General features: G+C 36.8%; 1 protein-coding gene across 1 annotated transcript; it reads right to left on the bottom strand.

Moving 5' to 3' along the window:
* Positions 1–9,024: 9,024 nt before the first annotated feature.
* On the bottom strand, positions 9,025–15,913 carry LOC120083950 (uncharacterized). The gene is made up of 4 exons (XM_039039856.1): positions 15,621–15,913; positions 9,677–9,846; positions 9,409–9,547; positions 9,025–9,346 (listed from the first exon to the last, which is right to left on the bottom strand). Exons 1-4 carry the CDS (start codon positions 15,911–15,913, stop codon positions 9,025–9,027), a joined length of 924 nt encoding a protein of 307 aa, XP_038895784.1.
* Between the last annotated feature and the right edge of the window lie 7,883 nt (positions 15,914–23,796).

Raw genomic sequence — 23,796 nt, 5'->3', positions numbered from 1 at the left:
TAATGCTCTTTTTAATGTTAGGATTTGGACAGAAATTATTTCAAATGATAGGATTTTAAATACAATAAATTATTTTAAATTATTATGTGCCTTTGGAATCTGATTTATTTTTAAAAAATTAGTCTTGAATTTCGTTGGAGAAATTTGAATCTAAATTTTCTCAAGGTGATTTGAAGGCATTATGATGATAACATCTTAATTTTTTTCACATCTTATGAAAAATTTCACATATAAAAAAAATGTCAAATTATTTACAAAAATAGTAAAAAAAAAAATGAATGGACATTGATAGTAGATTTATATCAGTGATAGACTTCTATCATTTTCTATCCTTGATAGACATGATAAACTTCTATCCGCCTCTATTAGCCTCTATCAAAGAAAAATATAATTTTGTTATTTTATGTAAATAGTTCTCCTAATTTTTTTATATTCGAAAATCCCTCTTTATCTTAAAATAATATCATTATCACATTAAAAAAAGTACCTTTATCACATTAAAATAAAGTAAAAAAAAAGTTTAAGTACTAAAATAACAAAAATTAAAAAATAAATCTCATATTATCTAAAAACCTACCCTTCACATCAATGGTATACTTTTAAAAATGAACCATGAAAAAAATAATAAAAATAGCTTCATCATGTTAAAAGAAAAAAAAAAATTGGATTTTAAAGATTTTATCTAATAAATATTGGAATATAAATTTCCTCTACTTTTTAAAGCATTATCATATTAAAATCTTGATTTTTCTTCATATTTAAGTTAAAATAATAGTGATTTAAAGAGGAAATTGAATTAAAATTTGAATCTAAATTTCCTCAACTTCATTTGACAGCATTGTTGCATTTGAATCTTGAATTTTCTTCATATTTATTTTAAAACAATAACTTTATCACGTTAAAAAAAATAGTTTTAGTCTTTTATTTTTTTGACATTTTTTATCTCAATTATCTGTGTTTGTTTGCTTGTTTCATTCTCAACCGGAATGCATCAACAAAACTACCCTTCCATATAGACCGTCGTGGTAAGCCATAAAACCAGTAAAAGAGTATGTAGCTCTACCACATGAATAAGCAGATTTAGGAACCGTATAATGAATTGGCGGATTTCCTTAAAAAAGTCGAGTGGAGACAGGGATAAAGATCTTAATGTTTGGTGTCGCGAAAAACTTTTTTTTTCCCCTTTTTGCAAACTTCATATCTTTCTCCCCATTCTTTTTATCAACTAGGCGGAGGACGAGGGTGGATGAAATGGAATCTTCCTTATAGTTATTTTTCATTTTATATAAACTTTCTTTGTTATTTCATTTTTACAGATTTTCAAAAAAAAAAAAAAAAAAAAAAAAAAAAAAAAGGATAAAAATAGCTTTATCATGTTGAAAGGGAAAAAAATTCAATAGGTTAAATCTTGGATTTTTTTTTCCGAGATTTGAATTAAGATAAAATAGAATCACAATTTGAATATAATTTTTCTCAGCTCGATCCTAAAGCATTATGAATTTAACATCTTGATTTATTCATATTTATTTTAAAATAATAGGTTTATTACATTTAAAACAAATACATTTATCACGTTAAAAGAAAGTAAAAAAAAAAATTGTTTTAGTCTTGATTTTTTTTTTTCAAGATTTGATTTTTTAGAAAAATCACATTTCATCTAACTCAACAAAAAGAATAAATAAATAAATAAATCTCATTATCTACAAACCTACTCTTCATATTGACAGTAGATTTTTAAAAAGAATAAACTGTCAATGTGATTTATATTTTTATTCCATTTTTAAAGATTTTCAGAATTTTTTTAAATGGATGGATTATTTTAAAATAAAAAAAATGATTCAACTTATTTATAAATGTAGCAAAAATTTCATTATAATAGACCGCGATAGACATCTATCAGTAGCAGATAGATAAACAGTAACATTTTGTTATACTTGAAAATATTTTCAACAATTTTACCCTTTAAAACAATTACCCAAAATGGATTTACCACAAAATGAAAAAAAAAATCGGTTTAATTTTGATTTTTTTTTCCAAGATTTGATTTAAGATTGAATATAATTAAAATTTGAATCTAAATTCTCTCTAACTTGATTTTATAGCAATATGCCATTAACATCTTGATTTTTCTTCATATTTATCTTAAAATAATAGCTTTATAACATAAAAAAATACCTTTATCTTTTTAAAAGAGAGTAAAAAAAAAAGTTTTGGTTTTAGTCTTGATACATTTTATCTTTAATTCGCATTAAGAGAAAAAAAATCTCATATTATCTAAAAACCTATCCTTCACATGTAGATTTTTAAAAATAAAAAAGAAAAAAAAAAACTTCATCATGTTAAAAGAAAAGAAAAAAAAAACAAAGAAAATTGGATTTAAAGACCCAATTGAATTAAAATTTAAATCTAAATTGCCTCCCCTTGATTTTAAAGTATTATCACATTAAAATTTTGAATTTTCTTCATATTAATGTATTTTAAAATATTAGCTTTATCACAATAAAAAAAATGGGTTTTATTTTATTTTTTCAAGATTTGATTTAAGATCCAAACGAATTAAAATTTGAATCTAAATTTGTTGTATTAAATTACACTCTCAATTTTCTATAGTATCTCTCTCTCTTTTTCTATTTTGTTAAAAGAATTTCTTTCTTCTTTTTATAGCTCCATGCCTTTCCTCCAATTTTTTTTTAATGTATTTTTTTCCTTTTTGCAGCTTCATGTCGACCCTACTTTCTTTTATGTTTCTAGATGCTACTTTATGCATGGATAGACTTAGCAATACATTTTTTAAAATAAATAAATAAAATAGATGAAATTTTATTTAATTTAAATAATGCTAGAATAAGCAAAGGTGAGAAAACATAAATAAATAATAAATAAAAAAAAATACTGTTTGGGTACCCCTAACCCAACTTTAAAATGAATAACAATTAAATAATCAAATAATAAAATTAATGAATATTTCATAAGAGCTTAGAACGCCTAACTCCTAAGCCAGACTCCAAAACATGACACCAAGTGCGGAAGCAATAAATCGTCCAAATGGCCAAGTCACGGATTTCTCTTGTCATGCGTCGGTCTATCGTTAACCTTACCTGAAAAATATGAAAAGAAAGTATAAAAGTATATTCAATAAGCGGCCCACTCAGTGATCTATTAATCTTTCCATTGGACCAAAATGCACAAGGGCATCATAGGCATAGACATAGACATAGACATAGGCATAAGGGGCGAACCCGAAGGCACGCTTTCATAAGTAGTGACCCCAAAGGTCACAGGCATAAACATAAGTGGTGGTCCCAAAAAGGACACTGTACATACATAGGGTGTGGGCCTGAAGACTCATGACATGTGATGTGCATAGCCCAATGGAAACACTAACAGACACTAAAATCTCAAACAGACATAAGCATGCAATCAAGGCCATGAATCATGCCACTAACAGTCATTAAAATCTCAAACAGACATAAGCATGCAACCAAGGCCATGAATCATGCCACTAACAGTCATTAAAATCTCAAACAGACACAAGCATGCAACCACGACCATAAATCATGGCAAGATCATCCAACAGTTCACAATCTGCCCATCCATCAAACTTATCACATTTTACCCATACATCAAACTTTGTCACATTTTACCCATGCATCAAACTTTATCACATTTTACTCATGCAACAAACTTTGCAATGACATACCACAGCGACATACGGTGACACAAGTGTAAGCTTTCAAAATTTTCCCTCTAACCAGCAGGCTTATCAAAATATTTTATTCCAACCTAGGAATCAATATGTAACACATGCTTGTGATTGAGGGCAAACCAACAGTAAACCACTTACCTCAGATATCGAACTGTCCCAAAACGAACCCTCACTCCACTTGGAAACTTCCTTCGCCACCACACATTCTTGAAACTAACCATAAATTCCATGGGTAAAGATTAACGTTGGTCCAAGAATTCCAAATGACGATGGGCTGCCAAAAAGAACCTAGACTTACCCCAACAGAAAGATCGGACGGAACCACTGCGATCCGACGGTAACAAGAATCGGTCGCACCAAGACTGATGGACGACTCTTGGGTTTAGACCAACGGCTGGCGGACGGAAAGGATGACGTGTCTCAAAGAGAAGGACGCGGCTTTGGTTCGTGACTTCGGTTCATCGATCGCCATTTTGGGTCGACGGACCGATTTGGGCATAGCTGGTTCGCGATCGACGGAGGCTTCGTGTCGACAGGCAGGGAAGAGTGGCGGCTGGCGAGTGTACACTTTGTTGACGGCAAAGACGAGCACGGGTGCAAGCAACTGGACCTGCAGTGGCTCATCGGCCTTTAAATAAAAGAAACACCCAAATGCACGATTTAATTTAAATCTTACCTAGATTTTGGGGCATTACAACCTTCCCTCCTTAAGAAAATTTCGTCCTCGAAAGTTCTAGTCCTTGAAGAGCTCTGGATGCAGTGTTCTCATCTCGTCCTCTTGCTCCTAAGTTACTTCCTCAAACTGATGATTCTACCACAGAACCTTCACTAGTGGCATCTCCTTACTGTGCAAAACTTTCACCTCCCTGACCACAATTTGCGCAGGCTTCTCCTCTTAACTCAAGTTTTCATTCAGCTGCAAGGGCTCAAAGTCCACCACATGAGACGGGTCCATTATGGACCGTAGATAGAGATGGTGGCAAAACCAAATAGTAAGCCACATGGCCGACTTGCTCCAAGATCTTGAATGGCCCTACAAAATGCGGACTTAGCTTACCTTTCTTTCCGAATCTTAGGACACCCTTCATTGGCGCCACTTTCAGGAACACTTTGTCACCTGCCTCGAACTCAAGATCTTTACGCTTAACATCAGCATAACTTTTATGCCTACTTTGCACTGCTAGCATTCGAGCCCTAATCTTCTGCATGGCTTCATTTGTCAACTCCACTAACTCAGTTCCCACCAGTTTCCTCTCCCCAATCTCACCCCAGCAAACCAGAGACCTGCAACCTCTACCGTAAAGAGCTTCAAATGGCATCATGCCAATAGTAGCCTGATAGCTATTATTATAAACAAATTCTGCCAAATGCAAGTGGGAGTCCTACCCCCTGAGAATTCCAACGCACAAGCGCACAACATGTCCTCCAATGTCTGATTCAAATGTTCTGTTTGCCCATCAGTTTGTGGGTGGAAGGCTGTACTAAAGTTTAACCGTGACCCCAAGGCTGCCCGGAGGCTCTTCCAAAAACTGGAGGTGAAACGAGGGTCCCTGTCAGACACAATTGAAACTGGCACACCATGCAATCTTACTATTGCAGGATAAATGAGCATGTAGCAGAAGTTGATTTGATCAATTTTCAATCTAAGATGCTTAATTTAGAGGATTAAACTTGCAATTAAAAAAAGGAAAAATAAAGTTTCAAGAACACTTACCCTTGAAGCTCCAAATTCCCCTTCAATTCTTGATGAATTTCAACACCACTTGGTTATAGACCACCACAAGAGTCTTCTCTACTATTCTCTAGGCTTAGATTGGATGGTGGGATCCAAATTTGTGGTGAATTTGAGAAGGGATGAAGGTTGGGAAGAAGATGAACAATGGATTGAATTTTGCAAAATTAACCTTTTTTTTCACAAAATTCTTAACCATTTTTATGCCAAAATCATCTCTATTTATTAAAGAATAACATGCAATCCAATAGCATCAAAATTTGACAACATAAAATGGTTAATTTGTTGGTTAATTATGAAGAAGACAACCAAGCTCCTAGCTTAATTAGTGGGAAAATCCAATCTTCAAAAATCAATTTTAAAATCAATTTTTCAATGAATTTCCAAAAAATGAATTAAAATTGATTTTTAATTTAAAAAAATAATTAATTAAATAAATACAAATAATTTAATATTTAATTAATTTAATTAGATATAATATTATTTTAATATAAAATAATATTATTTTTTTCCACTTGTCCCGATTTTTCTAAAAACGATATGAATCCCTATTCATATAATTAATATTTAAATCATATTTAAATATTATAATTAACTCTATTTGTCCGTTAAATTCGTAATTAAACATCGATATATCGTATATATATCTTACTTTCATTCCTTAAGCCAAGATTTGAACGGTTCAAACTCATTCACCACACTATCTAAGATTTTAGTCCATTTATGAGCTAGTAGAAAGACCTAATAGACCTACAGATCATGAGGTCCAACGATCCGAGATTAACTGGCCAAACTCTTTAACCTAGTTAACCAACATTCGTTAACTAACGGGACACTCCACTAAAGCCCGTAGCTACATTCTCGTCACTGTAGATATATTTGTGTCCATTTGATATAACCATCATCGATAAGTCAATCCTTCACAGATCGTTCATAACTTCAGCTAGGTCAATTACCGATTTACCTCTGAATTACATCTTTTCTCCTTAAGTACCACTGTCCCTCTAATGAACAATTGATTTAGGATCTAATCACTAAATCCATTCCCTCTCGGGCCAGTGAGAGGATGGGGCCCCTTGTTCAAGACTCGAGAACAACACTTAAGAGAACAACCTTTCTACTATCCCTAAGTTGGGTAGGAGTGAATTCCATCTTGCAAATTCTATGTCCCCAGCTATCTACCCGGTCTTATCCCTGAAATGGGAGGAATATTGAGCAATGCTATTGAGCTTACTCTCACCTATGTAGATCAAGGAATAATTCTGAATAAACAGGAGTTCATAGATAGCTCAAGATTCAGATCAAGTTATCTAGGTCATCGTTAAGTGAAATTAATCAGTGTTAATCGTAAACGGTGTTAATACGTAACAGTGATTATTTCAGGGTCAGTCCTACACAATCTTATTATGTAGAATACCCCCACTCACATGTCTCTACATGAACAAATCAGGATCACTTCATTTATGACACCTTACAATATTTGTAACAATCATGAAGCGGGTCGTATTCAATAGTGTCTCCAGGAAGAGGTACCCAACCTGATCCATGTATTATAGACTATTTAGGCTACTTACTCGAACTTTGATCCTGTTTATGTCTCCACATAAAGTTCAAGTACTCATAATAATAGCCAAGGGTTCGTAATTTAATTGGATTTAGAATAAACAATTAATTCACTTAAATAACTTCATATGTACTAAAATTCACTTATATACAAAAACTACGAGTTTTAGGACATACAACCCAACAACTATCTCCTTCATATATAGTTGAGCCCACTTACTCACCGCGTACGTGGGCTTTCCTGGAATAAAATGTTGCCACCTTAGTGAGTCTGTCTATCACAACCCAAATCATTGAGAAACCCTTCGCTGTCCTGGGCAAACCCGTGATGAAATCCATAGCCACGCTCTCCCATTTCCATTATGACACATCCAATGGCTGTAGCAAGCCTGCTATCTTCTGCCTCGGGGCCTTCACCTGCTGACAGACTAAACATCTGCTGACATAGTCAGCTATCTCCCTTTTCATATTGGGCCACCAGTAATACTACTTCACATCTTGGTACATTTTGGTACTTCATGGGTGCATCGAGAATGGAAAGTTGTGAGCTTCTGCTAACAGTTCCCCCTTCAGGCCATCATCTGCTGGAATGCACAACCGTCCCTGATACAGAAGAACCTTGTCCACCGACACAAAAAAATCACTGGCCTGGCCCGACCCTACCTGATGACATTTCTGAACTAGACTCGGATCACCCTACTGTGCAACAATAATCCTCTGCCTCAAGGTTAGTTGCACTCTCAACTGAGCTAGATGCGAAGTGACTTCCCCCACTGCCACCGCAATCTCTTCTCGCTCCAGATCCTTACACAATTGAACCTGCTTAGTGATCAAGGCGGCCGAATGAGCGATTTTCCAACTGAGGGCCTCGGCTACCACATTCACCTTACCTGGGTGGTAGAGGATCTCGCAGTCGTAATCCTTTACTAACTCGAGCCACCTGCATTGCCTCATGTTTAACTCTTTTTGGGTGAAGAAGTATTTCAGACTCTTATGGTTGGTGAAAACCTGGATCTTTTCCCCATACAAATAGTGCCACCAGATCTTCAGGGCAAACACCACCGCTGCCAATTCTAAGTCGTGAGTCGGGTAGTTTTGCTCATGGTTTTTCAACTGGCAGGAAGAATAGGCGACCACTCTACCCTATTGCATAGGCACACAACCCAAACCCTTCTTAGAAGCATCACTATAGATCACGAAATTCCCAGAGTCGTCTGGTACGGTAAGAACCGGTGCTGAAACCAACCTCTGCTTGAGGTCCTGAAAACTGTCTTCACAATCTTTGCTCCAAACAAACGAAACTCCCTTCCTGGTTAACTGAGTCAACGACGTCGCCATGCTAGAGAAATTTTCTACAAACCTACGATAGTACCCAGCCAACCCCAGGAAACTGCGCACCTCGCTGACCGTCGTAAGGCGGGGCCAATTGGCAACGTCCTCAATCTTAGCTGGATCCATTGAAATCTCGTCCTTTGACACCACGTGCCTAAGAAAGGACACTTTTCGAAGCTAGAACTCGCACTTAGAAAAATTTGCATACAGTTTGTTTTCCCTCAATGTTTCTAGGACCTTCCGAAGATGTTCCTCATGTTCTGCCTCTGTCTTGGTGTAGACCAAGATGTCATTCAATGAAAATAATTACAAAGGTGTCCAGGAAGTCCCTGAACACCCGGTTCATCAAATCCATGAATACTGCTAGAGCATTGGTCAGACCAAAAAACATTACAATGAACTCGTAATGCCCGTATCTAGATCGGAACGCAGTCTTCGGGATATCACTGTCTCTGATCCTCAGTTGATGGTAACCTAACCATAGGTCAATCTTGGAAAATACAGTAGCACCCTATAGCTTGTGAAATAGGTCATCGATCCTAGAAAGTGGGTACTTATTCTTGATGGTCACCTTATTTAACTCCCTGTAGTCTATGCATAAACGTAACAACCCATCCTTTTTCTTCACAAACAACATTGGTGCACCCCATGGAGAAACACTGGGTCGTATGGATCCTTTATCAAGCAGTTCCTATAATTGGACCTTCAGTTCTTTCAATTCTGCCAGAGCCATTCTATACGAAGCTTTGGATATAGGAATAGTGTCTGACTCCAATTCGTTCGCAAAATCAATCTCCCTTAGTGGAGGCAATCCTCGAAGTTCTTCCAGAAATACATCGGGATAATATCTCATAATTGGTTCAGAGATTAGAGCAATCTTGATTTCTCTTGTGTCAACTACGCTAGCCAAGATACTCCAGACACCTTGGTTAATCAACCTCTTGGCCTTTACCACTGAAATCACTTTGGGTAAAACTACCGTTCTGGCCCTCTTGAACTTAAAACTGGCTTCCCTAGGGGGTTAAATTTCACCTACTTACAAGAACAGTTTATACAAGCATGGTTGGCAGCCAACCAATCCATGCCCAGAATTACATCAAAGTCACGCATGTATAATACTATCAGAGTTATATCAATGGTGTGATTCGCTATTTCCAACTGACATGCTTTTATCTTCTCACTTGCTACCATAATTTCTCCTGACAGTGTAGACACTGATAAAACGTAACCCAAGGGTTCTAAAACTAACATAACATGCTTTACGAACAATGATGAAATGAAAGAGTGCAACGAGCCAGAGTCAAACAATGCAAAGGCGTAGTGCCCCAAGATTGGGAGCGTACATGTTACTACTGTTCCTGAATGCTCAGCTTCCCGACGACTGGTGGCATAGACCCGACCCTGTTGTTGCTGTCGGCTTGAACTACCCTGATGCAAACTTGGGGGCTGACCCCCTGCACTTCCAGAACTACTACTAGGGCATTGGTCCGTCGTATGCCATGTCTGCTTACATCTGAAACAAGTCCCCGTGCCAATCAGACAATGTTTGTTTATGAAATATGAACAAGCTCAAGTAGTCACATTTAAACACTTTAATGGACTGTCCTTAACTTGCATGCATGCATCAAATCTATCTAATTCACCTTTCTAGGTAAGCTCCCAGGTAGGGGTGTTACGTTTCTATCAACTTAAATGCCTCATCCTAGACAGAACCTGCCTTAGACAAAAGGTCCCTTATAGATAAATTTGCTACACTTTAACCTTTTATTAGCCAATTTAATCCAATTAAACTTATTAAAAGATTAAAGCCTTAGGGTTGCTAATCATATTAGAACCATGATCTTAGGTCTATGTGATCCAAGTTTTAAACATTTTAAAACCATGAATTAAATCTAAGTGAGCATGCATGTCTTTCTTATTTCTTTTATTTCTAATTTCTCTTTAACTCTTAAAAAGAAACAACTAAAAAACATTGTGTATAACGAGGCGTTTATAATATTTATAAAGTAACCTATGTGTCATGCTTCATGCAATGTCCGGTCATTACTATATAACTTTTATATAACGCGTAATAACCAAGCAAACATGCTATCATTCACCCTTGTACTATAATAATTATAATATAAAGATGATGCATGTCAATGCTTTTTATGCATGCATAAATATAACTCTTATATTATATGATGCATGAGCATGCTCTTACATAATTAAAATCATGCTTCTCTAAATTATAACAATTACAATAAAGAGATGATGCATGATCAATGTATAACCTAAGGTGGGATTTACTATATGTGCATACCATATGACATATAAAACATACATCGCATGTATTAAACAAAGGATTAATGGACTAGGATGAGCCTTTAAACCAAAAACCGGAATGAAAAACCCTATCTATTACATTTTATCATCGAGCAAACCGGTTCACAAGCGAACCGGGTCTTGAACCGCTAGGAGGTCTTCATCCTGTAGCAAACTTCAGTAGATAGGCGATCGTTCAACGTGCACTAGACAATAGGAACATAAGCAAACGATCGCGTAGACGACGACGAGGCTGCGAAGCCTAATCTTCCATGCGATCGTGTAGCGTGACAACAGGTAAACAATTTACCTTGAGTTACTAAGCGATCGTTTAGTCAGTTACTAAGCGATGAAGCTTGCTGACCTAAACGATCGTCTAGCACGCTTTAGACGATACGCGAGCGTCTCATCGTCTAACCGATGCGTGCAACTCGGTAAACGATTTACCTTGCGATGCTAAACGATCATTTAGTCAGTTACTAAGCGATGAAGCTTGTTGACCTAAACGATCGTCTAAAGCGCACGCGTATTAAACGATACTCAATGATCGCGTGTCCGATCGTCAACCCGATACGACCAACTCTTGATTGCATACCCCATCATTTAACCGATGTGTTAAAAAACGATCACATACTCTTTCATCTTCACGATGCGATGGACATCGATCGTGTAGAATTTCTTCTGCACGATGCGAACAACCCTAGATCGTCTCCTTCCTTGAAGAGCCACAACCTTTGCCTAGAACTTCGACGAACGACTCAAGACTTCAAACACAATGGATACAGACTCGATTACGATTATTTATGCCCAAAAACGCAAGGGCATTTACAAACAACTGCAAATGTAAAAGGAACTAAACAAACCGAGGCAATTTATCCCGAAAACATCCTTTAATCCGGCACATACACGGTAGAATTAACATTTAAAACAACGTAGAAATGCACCCACCATGAATGTATACGTTATTTCGTTGCAACAGATGAAATCGGAGTATCAGAAACCTGGCTCTAATACCAATTGAAGGATCTCATACCGAGAGTTCCATGAGTGGGTTTAGATCGCTCCGATTTTACAGTGACCGAAACACAAAAGATATACATTCCAAACAAACAGTTATGCGTATAAACCTAATTATCAGCATGCTTAGAACACAATAATTAATAAGGAAAGGGTTCATACCAGATGAAGACACTATTCGAACATCTGAACCCTAAGCAGCGGCAAACCTCCAACGAATTTACCAACACCCGGCGAGTAGGTCGACTGCAACAACACGATCAGAACGTACACGAACACTGCAGTGAAGACAACACCACCACAAGAGAAATTCGAGTATCCTCGGCATCAAAAACCCAAAGAGTGGGCTTTGGTGAGTTTGGTAGAGGATGGAAGAGAACGCGTTGTGTAGACGAAAAGAAAGTGGGAGATGAAACTCTGCTATCGTATAGCGGAAATGCTTATCGTATAGTAGAGCTACACGATCGTGTATGAAAGGCTGAACGATCGTTTAGGGAAAACGTATACGTTCGTTTAGAGAAAACGCGAGGCAGACAATCGTTTAGACAGATGAGCTTCTATCATATAGGCTCTCGCGATCGTTTTCACGAATTCTTCTGGGCGCGGACGATAATGTGAATGCACGATTGTGAAAAATGAAAAAAAAATTCATTTTTAATCCGCCGGCTACCATAACCTACGCAGCCCACTTCCCACGTCCGAACATGGATAAATTCGTTAATTATCAAATAATTAATCAATTAATTTAATTAATAAATATAATCATATTATATTTATATCCTATAGTTTGATATCACATATCTACTATAGTATTTTCTCCTCTACTTGATATAAATCATATTTATATCTAATTTCCTCCAAAATAATGTATCTCATACATTTAGCCAATTATATCATATAATTAACCAGTCCAATTATATAATACATAATTGAACTTCCTCTTGTCAATTTGAACATTTCAAATTAACCCAAACACTGGTTCTCGACTTTATCCAAGCTACCCAGGTGACCTAATGGACTTGTGGCTCGAAGCTCCAACGGCATGTGAATAGCTGACTAAACTCTTTAGCCACGAGATCTACCATCTGTTAACTGTCAGTGATTCCACTAAAGACCAATAGCTAAACTCTTCTTACCACAGATATATTTCTGTGTCCATTGGATATAACCAATCATGGGTACGATGACCCTTCACAGATGCTCGTAAGTACAATTGGGCCAATTTACTGTTTTGCCCCTGTAGTTACATCTCACTCCTTAAATACCATTAATTCCTCTAATGAACAATACAACGTAGTCCAACTATGTGTGAACACCTTGATAACGGGCAGAAATGTATGATATCATAGTGCTAAGTTCTTAAACAATGTTGGCTTGCATTGATAAAACATGTTAAATTGCGTCCATTAAGCATCAATTTCATAATATTGCAGTCGCATGTGTTCATCGCATTAGAACAGTTGATTTGTGTATTTTGTACATAATATGCGATGACGCAAGGCAGAAATTGTGATCATAGGAAATCATTGGTCGAGCGCAGTATTACCGCAAGGCTTTGCGATGATCGTGTTCGCAAATATTCGCCCGAGAAGGATTGCCGCAACTTGGTCACCACAACATGGTGGGCGCATCTGGGTAAAAGGCTAATTAATCGCGATGGGATAGAAAGCTGATAGCAGTCAAATCCGAATTAAGTTGACCGTCGATTAACGATAACATGTACATTAAGCTTTTCGGTAACAAATATTCGGTGCATCAGTTAGGAGAATTAAAGTTGTCCCAACTGTGCAATCATGAGAGAGAAGCTGCCGTTCACCCTGGATGTTCTATAAATACTAAGGGCGACCTTCAGAAAAAAGGTTCAACAGTTCGAAATTTCATACTTTAGTTTGCACGTCTCTGTTCATAGTTTTCCTTTCGTTTTATGGCGGACATGAGAGAGGAAGGTGGTGCTGACAGATCGTTTCGGTAAGCTTGGGAGAGCGTCGAAAGCTGCCAGAACAAAGGGAGGGTCGACGCCTGCGGAAGCAGGAATATCTTTGGAACCGAATAGAGATTGACAGTGTAAAAGCTTCGGTCAGCAAGGAATTGCTACCAGGCTCTCTACCTTTATCTTCCATTGTTATTTTGTACTCAAACTCATTTATAAAAATAGAATTTCCTTCTCTACATCTGTTCATTCTCTGTTATTTACGCATGAGTAGCTAAATCTGTTGAACAGGTTGAGAAGCATTTAGCTAGCACAACTAGTGAATTTTCATTCTATGCCATTATCTTGTATTATGTATGCTTCATTCGTCCATTAGAGATACTCGGAAGGGTAGTCTAAGGATAAGATCTAGGCTTGGGAAGGTCAGGTTAGAATCTAGGATCGGGAGAGTCAGATTAGAACGCATAATCAAGAGATAGAAGCTTAGGAATAAGCATTATTTATTATCAATGCATCGCATGCATCCTAGAGATAGGATATGATTGTATTCGGTCACCTTGCCTTTATGCATTTTTCATCATCGCATAGGAAAAGAGTAGAGACTTAGGGATAAGCTCTATGGACACTTTTGCATTCAACACATGCGTCCTAGACTTAGGAGCATCGCATTTGCATTGGAAAATGACTTGTTGTGCATGGTTGTAGTATGATTGTATAATCTGACGCGTTCCTCAGTAACGCTAGCTAAAGATCTTCTCAACTCGTTCATTCGCATACTCAGTGTATCTATCACACAACTGACTTTTCTCAAATCCGCCACATTTGTTTATATTTCATTAACGCAATCAACAACAAATCAACAATTAATTGAGTTACCGGTTACCGTAAAGTTTTCATAAAAATTACCATCGCAATCTATTTTCACAAGTCCCTAAGTTCGATCCTGGACTTACCAGGAAACTCAGTGGAATTTACACTTAGATTCCGCTGAGGAAACTTGAGTGCACAACGCAATTTCACCGTCGCATATCATCCATAATTCACTTCATAAAATCAAGCACTACACCTTTCGGGCCAAGAGAAGGTGTGTGGTGCTACATCGTTTAAGCCCCAGAATCAGCCCTTAAGAGAGCCATCTATCTACTTCGGGGAAGGAGTGAATTCTATCTTGTGTAGCTGAGTTCCCAGCTCTCAAATTAGACGAATCCTCAGAATGGTAGGTTTGAATCGGCAACCTGGCCACTCACACCCATACAAATCAAAGGATCGCCCTCAATGGCAGGAGTTCCCAACTCACTCAAGATTGAGGTCATATTACCTATGGTCATCCTAGTGAAGTGAAGTCTCCATCATGAACGGTGTTATATAACGAGACGTAACACTTCTTAGTCAGGTCTTATATAAACTCTTTGTATAGGACGCTCTCGCTCGCATGTCCCCAACACGAATGATCAGGATCAAATCATCTGTGACAAGTCATAACATTGTGACCATTCCACAAAGCGGGCCACGTCCGTAGCGTTACCAGGATAAGGTTTCTCGCCTTTATGCATATACTACAGACCATTTTTTGTTATCACTCAAGACATGATCCACTTGTATGTCACCACATACATGCTTGAGTCACATACAAATAGCCAAGGATTTTATGTTTATTGGTTTGTGGTAAAGTAAATAAAATAAATAACCAAGTAAAATACAAGATGTGAAGTAAATATCATATATTAACATCATAAGTGTTCATACATACTGTTTACAAACTACAGGACACGAGACTTTAGGGCATCAACCCCAACAGGGTGTGCCCTACTGACCTGCTTGTACTCTGAACCTTCTACAGAGGTCCTGGAGCTTTCTGCTCAACTTTACTCTTCTGGTCGTGGGCCGGTTCCTCCGTCAAGGACTTTAGGAACTCTATCCCTAAACGACAACCCACGCGTGCTGCCGCTCAGAAAGTTGCGACGTAGGTGGGAGGCTCCAAAGCTTGCACAATGCCTCGCACCCCGTCCCGAAGTCCTTGCATAAATCTTTCAGACCTCTTTTCTTCATTAGACACTAGATCAGGGGCAAAGCAAGACAATTTGTCAAACTCCTCCTCATACTCTTCTATCGTCATGGTTCCCTGCTTCAGATTCATGAACTCAGCCTGCTTGTTGTACCTCACGTGAGCAGAGAAGTACTTCTCGTAAAACCGCTCCTTGAATTGGTTCCACGTGGCTTGTCCTCCACTGGCTTCTATCATTCTCTCAGCTGAGTGCCACCAGCGCTTGGCATTATTGATGAGAACGAAAGCGGCACACTGTAGCTTCTGCTCCTCTGGACACCTCATGTACTGAAAAATCCCCTCTACAGTGGACAACCACAATTATGCGTTTATGGGGTCTTTCAGGGACCCGTTAAACGTCGAGGGATCATACTTCTTGAAATCCCGTAGGTATCTAGCCTCCAAAGAAGGGTCTACCACAGTTTGATTCGCGGCCCTATCTTAATTCTGAACTGGTGGTAATGGGACTGACGAGGATAGCGCCTGCTGTGACTGAGCATGTTGAGCTATCTGCTTGGCCACCATACCCCTTAACTGTCCTATTACGACCTGCGTGACGACATTCACAATAGTTGCAGCCATAGCTATATATTCTACTAGAATTTCTAAGGATGACAGACCTGGCGGGGACACAGTCGAAGCTCAAGGCCCGCTTCTTGGTCTATCCTTCTGCCAAGTTGACCCAGAAGGGTCACGAGGTGGTGGGTCCCCCACCTCTTGGCTCTGCACCTCAGGTTCTTGCATGTCAGGGTCCCGTTTCCCAACTACTTTATTACCTCGACTGCCTCTCCCTCTAGTTCGTGGTGTCATACCTAGTAACCACACGCAACACTTTAATAAATGCTGGTAGGGTAAATCATCAAACGACTGCACAACAGGTAAAATTTCATACATATTTCCCTAAAGAACTTTAAACAACATACCTGGCGATGACGAAAGATCCATTTGTGGCCATAAGGAACAAGTTGGACTCACGATGTAAGTCAATCTATAGAACCTAAAACTTAGGCTCTGATACCAACTGTAACGACCCTACTTTCTTTTATGTTTCTAGGATGCTACTTTATGCAGGCATAGGCTTATCAATACATTTTTTTTAAAAAACAAATAAATAAAAGAGACAAAATTTTATTTAATTTAAATAATGCTCAAATAAGCAAAGGTGAGAAAACATAAATAAATAATAAATAAAAAAATATCGTTCGGGTACCCCTAACCCAACTTCAAAATGAATAACAATTAAATAATAAAATAATAAAATTAATGAATATTTCATAAGAGCTTAAAACACCTAACTCCTAAACCAGACTCAAAAACACGACACTAAGTGTGGAAGCAGTAAGTCGTCCAAATGGTCAGATCACGGATCTTTCTTGTCATGCGTCGGTCTATCATTATCCTTACCTGAAAAATATGAAAAGAAAAGGGTGAGTATAAAAGTATACTCAGTAAGCGGCCCACTACTGGACCCACTCAGTGATCTGTTAGTATTTCCATTGGACGAAAGTGCACAAGGGCATCATAAGCGTAGGCATAGGCATAGGCATAAGGGGCGAACCCGAAGGCACGCTTTCATAAGTAGTGACCCTAAAGGTTACAGGCATAAACATAAGTGGTGGTCCCAAAAAGGACACCGTACATAAGCATAGGGTGTGGGCTTGAAGGCTCACGATAATCAATTTCCATTAACTGTCGTCTACATGCAATGTGCATAGCCCAATGGCAACACTAACAATCACTAAAATCACAAACAGACATAAGCATGCAATTAAGGTCATGAATCATGCCACTAACAGTCATTAAAATCTCAAACAGACATAAGCATGCAACCAAGGCCATGAATCATGCCACTAACAGTCATTAAAATCTCAAACAGACATAAGCATGTAACCACGGCCATAAATCATGCCAAGATCATCCAACAGTTCACAATCTGCCCATCCATCAAACTTTATCACATTTTACCCATACATCAAACTTTGTCACATTTTACCCATGCATCAAACTTTATCACATTTTACCCATGCAGCAAACTTTGCAATGACATACCACAGCGACATACGGTGACATAAGCGTAAGCTTTCAAAATTTTCCTTCGGACCAGCAGGCTTATCAAAATATTTTATTCCAACCTAGGAATAAATACGTAACACATGTTTGTGATTAAGGGCAAACCGGCAGTAAACCACTTACCTCGGGATATCGAACTATCCCAAAACGAACTCTCACTCCGCTTGGAAACTTCCTTTGCCACCACACATTCCTGAAACCAACCACAAATCCCATGGGTAAAGATTAGCTTTGGCCCAAGAATTCCAAATGACGATGGGCTGCCAAAAGGAACCGAGAATTACCCCAACAAAAAGATCGGACGGAAACACCACGATCTGACGGTAACCAGAATCGGCCGCGCCAAGACTGGCGGACGACGCTTGGGTTTAGACTGGTGGCTGGCAGACGGGGAGGACGATGTGTCCTGAGAGAAGGACGCGGCTTCAGTTTGTGAATTCGGTTCGTCGATCGTCGTTTCAGGTCGACGGATCGATTTGGGCGCAGCTGGTTCGCGATCGACGGCAGCTTCGGGTCGACGGACAGGGAAGAGTGGCGGCTAGCGAGCGCGGACTTGGTCGACGGTTGCGAGTGACTGGACCTGTGGCGGTTACTCGCACGGTTGGAAGCAAGAGATCGGCCGGAAGGAAAAAAGAAAAAAAGACCTTTGGAGGGTGGTGAACGGCTAGTTGGGAGAGAAGAGGAAGAAAAGGGTTTTCTTTTCTTTATAATTTTTTTTTTCTACTGCATGCTTCCCAATTACCCTATTTAAAACAATTACCAAACCCTTAACCCTACCTCTTTTTAGGAAAGTGTAAAACAACCACTAAATAAATTATTATTTTATTTTATTTATTATTATTTTTTAAAAAAAAAAAAAAAAAGAAGAAGAAGAAGACCTAAACCTTGGCCTTTAAATAAAAGAAACACTCAAATGCACGATTTAATTTAAATCTTACCTAGATTTTAGGGCGTTACAATGTCTTTCCTCCAATTGCTCTTATCAACTAGGTAGGGGACAATGATGGATGAAGTGAAATCTTCCTCACATTTATTTTTCATTTAATGTAAACTTTCATGCTATTCCATTGGGAAAATTAAAAGGATATTGTCCTTTTAGAAACTATTTAGGAAAATATTGTTGTTTTCAAACTATTTGTAAAAATATTTGAACCCTCTATCTTGCCCTTCCTAACTTTATTATTGAGTCTGTTTAATTACCATTTCGGAGACCTTTCTCTATCAAAAGATCGTATTTCTAAATTTTCATAAGGTCCCCCTGGAATTCCTTCCAAAGCTTGTTGAATAATTTTTACGGATTCTGTCATTTCAGCAATTCTGACTAAATAACGAGTTAATGAATATCCTTCTTTTTGCCACTGAACTTCCCAATCAAATTCGAGAGCGAGATTATGAGAGAGAGCAAGATTTTGAGAGAGTGAGAGCGAGAATACTGTACAAATTTCTCTTTTTTTTCCTTTTTAATTATTACACATTCCACCTTCTCCTTTCTAATCCTTTCTTTCTTTTTCTTTTTTTTTTTTATTTTCCATTTTATAAAAACAATTTCTAAAAATATTTTATTATTTTATTTAAACTCTAAAAATAATAATAACTCATAAAAATAAAAAAAATGTAAATTAAATATCTCATTTATATAAAAATAATTACAAAAATCAATGTGTCCCACAAGGCGGACGTCGTCGATTTAGAGCTGGTTGTCGTCGTCGACTTCGAACTTGAGGTTGCTCGGGTTCTTCTTGATGTTGCTCTGGTACCTCTGCAAGCGCTTCATAATATTAATATTCATTATGCTCTCCACAACCCCGACCATGTCCATGCATGTATGAAGACGAAGGACCAACCTCTGAGTCATAATGTCCTGAACCAAAGGCTGGCATCATCATCATCGGACTAACATAATCAGTTTGACTCTGCGTCTGCGTCTGCATCATAGGGGGCAACTCTTCCACATTATGTGCAACCTCATCAAACTCATCCTCTTCCCGAACAGGTCCTCTACATCTAGGATCTGATGGAGGAACAATAGGTATATCGTACATATAATGACTTTGCTCCATATAGCTTTGGTTGTCACTACATATAGCAAGAACTTGGTTCTGATCATTCCTAACCTCACGGAGTCTACTGTTGTTCAATCTCTGTGAATTATAAAACAATTAGACAATATTTAAAATAAATTTAAATTTAAAAAAATTAGATAATGTTCATTCATTTACCATATGACCCACAACTGCTCCCGGATGAGTGACATAGCGCCTTGTGATATTATTATACCAATGAATATATTCTAGAGTGACATCTGTGTCAGACTGTTCAAGAGAAGCCCCCACTGCAATAAACCTTGCACGATAGTGCCATCGCACTACCAAATGTGCAACTTTTTCGGACCAATCTCTAGTCCTTAGGTCAATATCATGCAATACGGATTCAGTATTACAAGGCGTTGGGACATCCTGCTGAAAATCGAATTCTCTCATCACCCTGTCAGGAAGATGCCACTCACCAATGTGAAAACATATGAGAGGACTCATCGTCCGCCATATGTTTTGACCATTCGTAAAAAAATTAGGCAAAGTATGCACAATAATTTTGTACGGCTCCCAAATAACCTGAAACACAAAATGTTATATTAGAGAATATTAAAGACAAATACAACAAAAATATGAATAAAATAATCAATTAGGTTTAGTATTATGTACCTGTTCAGGTTGAAGCAGATCAAACATGTATCTATACTGGTTGACTACATGTGTGGCTGTCCTAGTCACACAAAATTTGTCTCTCTACCTAAATTTTTAAATTGATAATTTAGAATTTAAATTAACTAGATCGGTGATATAAAAATTAAATTGAATTAAAAAAATATACCAAGAATCGTAGGCTCTAACTAACTGAGCGTCATTAACATGATGTAGCTATGGGGCCATTGTTGGAAATCGCTCCCAAGCCCATAGTTGCAAAAGTACTGAGAACCTGTACCGCATGAAGATTACTGGATCACGCACCCTAATATGGTCGTCTTACATCCTGATCCATCGTTGTTGAGAAGACCTGGTAGACCGAAAAGTTCACATTATCCCAACGAGATGGATTGGACAGAACCAACCACTCAACAACAATGTGGATTTTTGTAACCAGTTAAGACATAATTGAAGGAAGTGTCCTTCGTTACTAAGATGGACTCCAGATAGTTAGGGATTGAATAATAAATAATTTTTTTATTATATATTCATTTTATTGTATATTCAATTTTTTTATTATAATTTATTGTATATTCAATTTTTTTTATAATAATCTACTGTATATTCAATTTTTTTTTTGTAATCAATAAAGTTTTACATTATAATAATCTAATATATTCAATTTATAGTATAATAATCTAATATATTCAATTTGTTGTCTAATGATTATTCAATTATAGTATAATAATCTAATATATTCAATTTATTGTCTAATGATTATTCAATTATAGTATAATAATCTAATATATTCAATTATAGTATGATTATTAGCTCTTTTTTCTCTTTTTTTATATATATTTCTATGAAAAGTTCAAATAAAGTGAAGACTCTCGTTCTCTCCTAAGATCTCGCTCTCTTAGTCTCGCTCTCTCCTAAGATCTCGCTCTCTCAGTATCGCTCTCTCCGAAGATCTCACTCTCTCACTCTTACTCTCTCCTAAGATCTCGCTCTCGCTCTCTCGCCCTCTCTCAATATCTCGCTCACTCTGTTATTGTTGTTATTTTTTCATTAATGATTACTAGCTTTCATTTCTTCTGAAACAATCACAAACACTTTTTTTATTATGGATCTACTACCAGTAACTCAATGCGTAATCTTAGCATTCAATGTGTATTCCTGAATAATCTCATTTTTCAATTATTCAACCATTTCATTTTACCAAGTTCAATGTTAGTCAGATTAGTCATCTCGCTCTCTCCAACATTCTCGCTTTGAATCTTGCTCTCTCCTAAAATCTCGCTTTGAATCTCGCTCTCTTCTTAATCTGCTTCAGCCCACTTATCTCCTTAATCGCTTTGAAGTTTCGACATTTGTGTAACCTTCGACAACCTAATATACAAAATTTTGTTCGTAGACAAAGCTAATTCGGAATTGTCTTTCATTCCAAGGCATAACTTGTATCCATGCACTTCATATTCGCCTGGAGTTCGCTCCCAGAAATATAGCCATCCCCACCCCCTCATGTAAATCCCACAAGCCTCCGTCTAATTCGAAATGATAACAAAATGCATAGGTTGTTAGAAGCAGCTCGAGTACACAGATACATATAGTATACCATCTCATTACTTTATTTCCTCTATAAGGGAAAAAGAAAAGTAATAAACATGCAATCTCGAGGGTGGATGTGTGTCAAAACTTCAACCTTTGACAACCTAAGCGAGATTCGCGAGATTTCCCTTGTCGAGGGTTGAAGTTTCGGCCTATGTATTGTTTACAAGTTTTTCTTTGTTCGTCGAGTTCTCAACATTCGACCTTTAGCCTCAAACTTCCAAAACAACAATATTTCTCTAATAAGTTTCAAAACAACAATATTTCTCTAATAAGTTTTGAAAACAACAATATTAATATTAAAGGTCCCTATTCCATTTGTACAGATTTTCAAAAAAAAAAAAAGAGAGAGAGAGAAAGAGATAAATTTGGCTTTATCACGTTAAAAGAAAAAGAAAAAAAAAACTTTGGTTTAGTCTTGATTTTTCTTCCCGAGATTTGATTTAAGATCAAATCAAATTAATTTGAATCTAAATTTTATCAACTAGATTTTAAATCATTATCACATTAACATCTTGATTTTTATTTCAAATTTATTTTAAAATGTAGGATCGTATGACAACGCTAGAGATAAACTGGGTTGCTTCAAAAAAACTATGAAATAATTAGTAACAAAAATAGATTGTGGAAATTAAAAGACTATAGAGAAAGAAATGACACCCATGATTTTTATCGTGTTTCGGAATCCCTCCTCTATTCCCCAAGACTCCTTGGTATTTTACTGCACGTATTCTCTTAAGAGTGAGAACCAAACCAATTTACCACTCTTTATACAGGTTCAAGAGTCAAACCACTTCCGATCTGTTTGCACATTCAAGATCCAACCTATTTTGATATTTTTCAACGATTCAAGATAACCCACTACAAATCCTTTTTCTTTTTTGGGTTTAGGATTAAACCACTCCACCCAAACTAAGGTACTACCCCACCTTATTACAAGTTTTCAATTGAAATTTTGAAATTGAAAAACCCATCAAAGATGTGTAGATATACAAATTTTAGGTACTCAAAATAAACTCTCTCTCACAAAAGCAAAGTTATGAAAACAATAAAATCTTGAAAGAATGAAGAACGATGGAGAACAAGAGAGAAGTTTTCAAAATAATTAGAGAATTTTTTATTCGACAATGATTAAATTTTGAAGAGGATGATTGTTAAGAAGAGTTTTTTTTTTTTTTTTTGCCTAAAAAAATATGATTTGAAAATGACCATGGATGAGAACTTGAAGAAATAAAGGGGGGAGATTAAATAGTAAATGAAGGAAAGTATATTTTAGAGAATAAAAATAATAATAAGCTATATCATTTTTTTTAAAGGGAAGTAGGAAAACCTTCTTCTTTTTATTTTATTTCATTTTAATTCTTTTTTAAAATGAAAAATAGATTCGTTTTAATTTCTTTTTAATTTGTTTAAAAAGCAATATTCATGATAACGCCACGTGTCATGATTTGAGCCGTCCAATTTGTTTTGATTTCCCATGTGTGTACTATCTCATTCGTATTGTCACATGATTTGTCCACGTATGTCATGTCATTGTCACATAGGAATTTTCTTCCTAATCTTCTTTTGGCCACAAACTTCTTCATTTGAGATCCAATTTGAGCAATTCAAAATGTATTAGAATCGTCTCTCTAAGCTCTAAGGTATGAACACTTTAGAACACTAAAAATCATAAATAAAAACATTTGTTATCATCAAAACATCTAGTAAGATTGGAGCTCATAAAGCTAACCTAAAATAAAAGCTTTTATCACATAAAAAAAATACCTTTACCACCTTAAAAGATAGTTTAAAAAATGGTTTTAG

This window comes from Benincasa hispida, chromosome 8 (genome assembly GCF_027475165.1).
Source record: "Benincasa hispida cultivar pf3 chromosome 8, pf3_genome.v1.1, whole genome shotgun sequence".
Lineage (NCBI taxonomy): Eukaryota > Viridiplantae > Streptophyta > Magnoliopsida > Cucurbitales > Cucurbitaceae > Benincasa > Benincasa hispida.
Note: the sequence above shows the minus strand (reverse complement) of the source record. Positions and strands in the feature narration are given on the sequence as shown.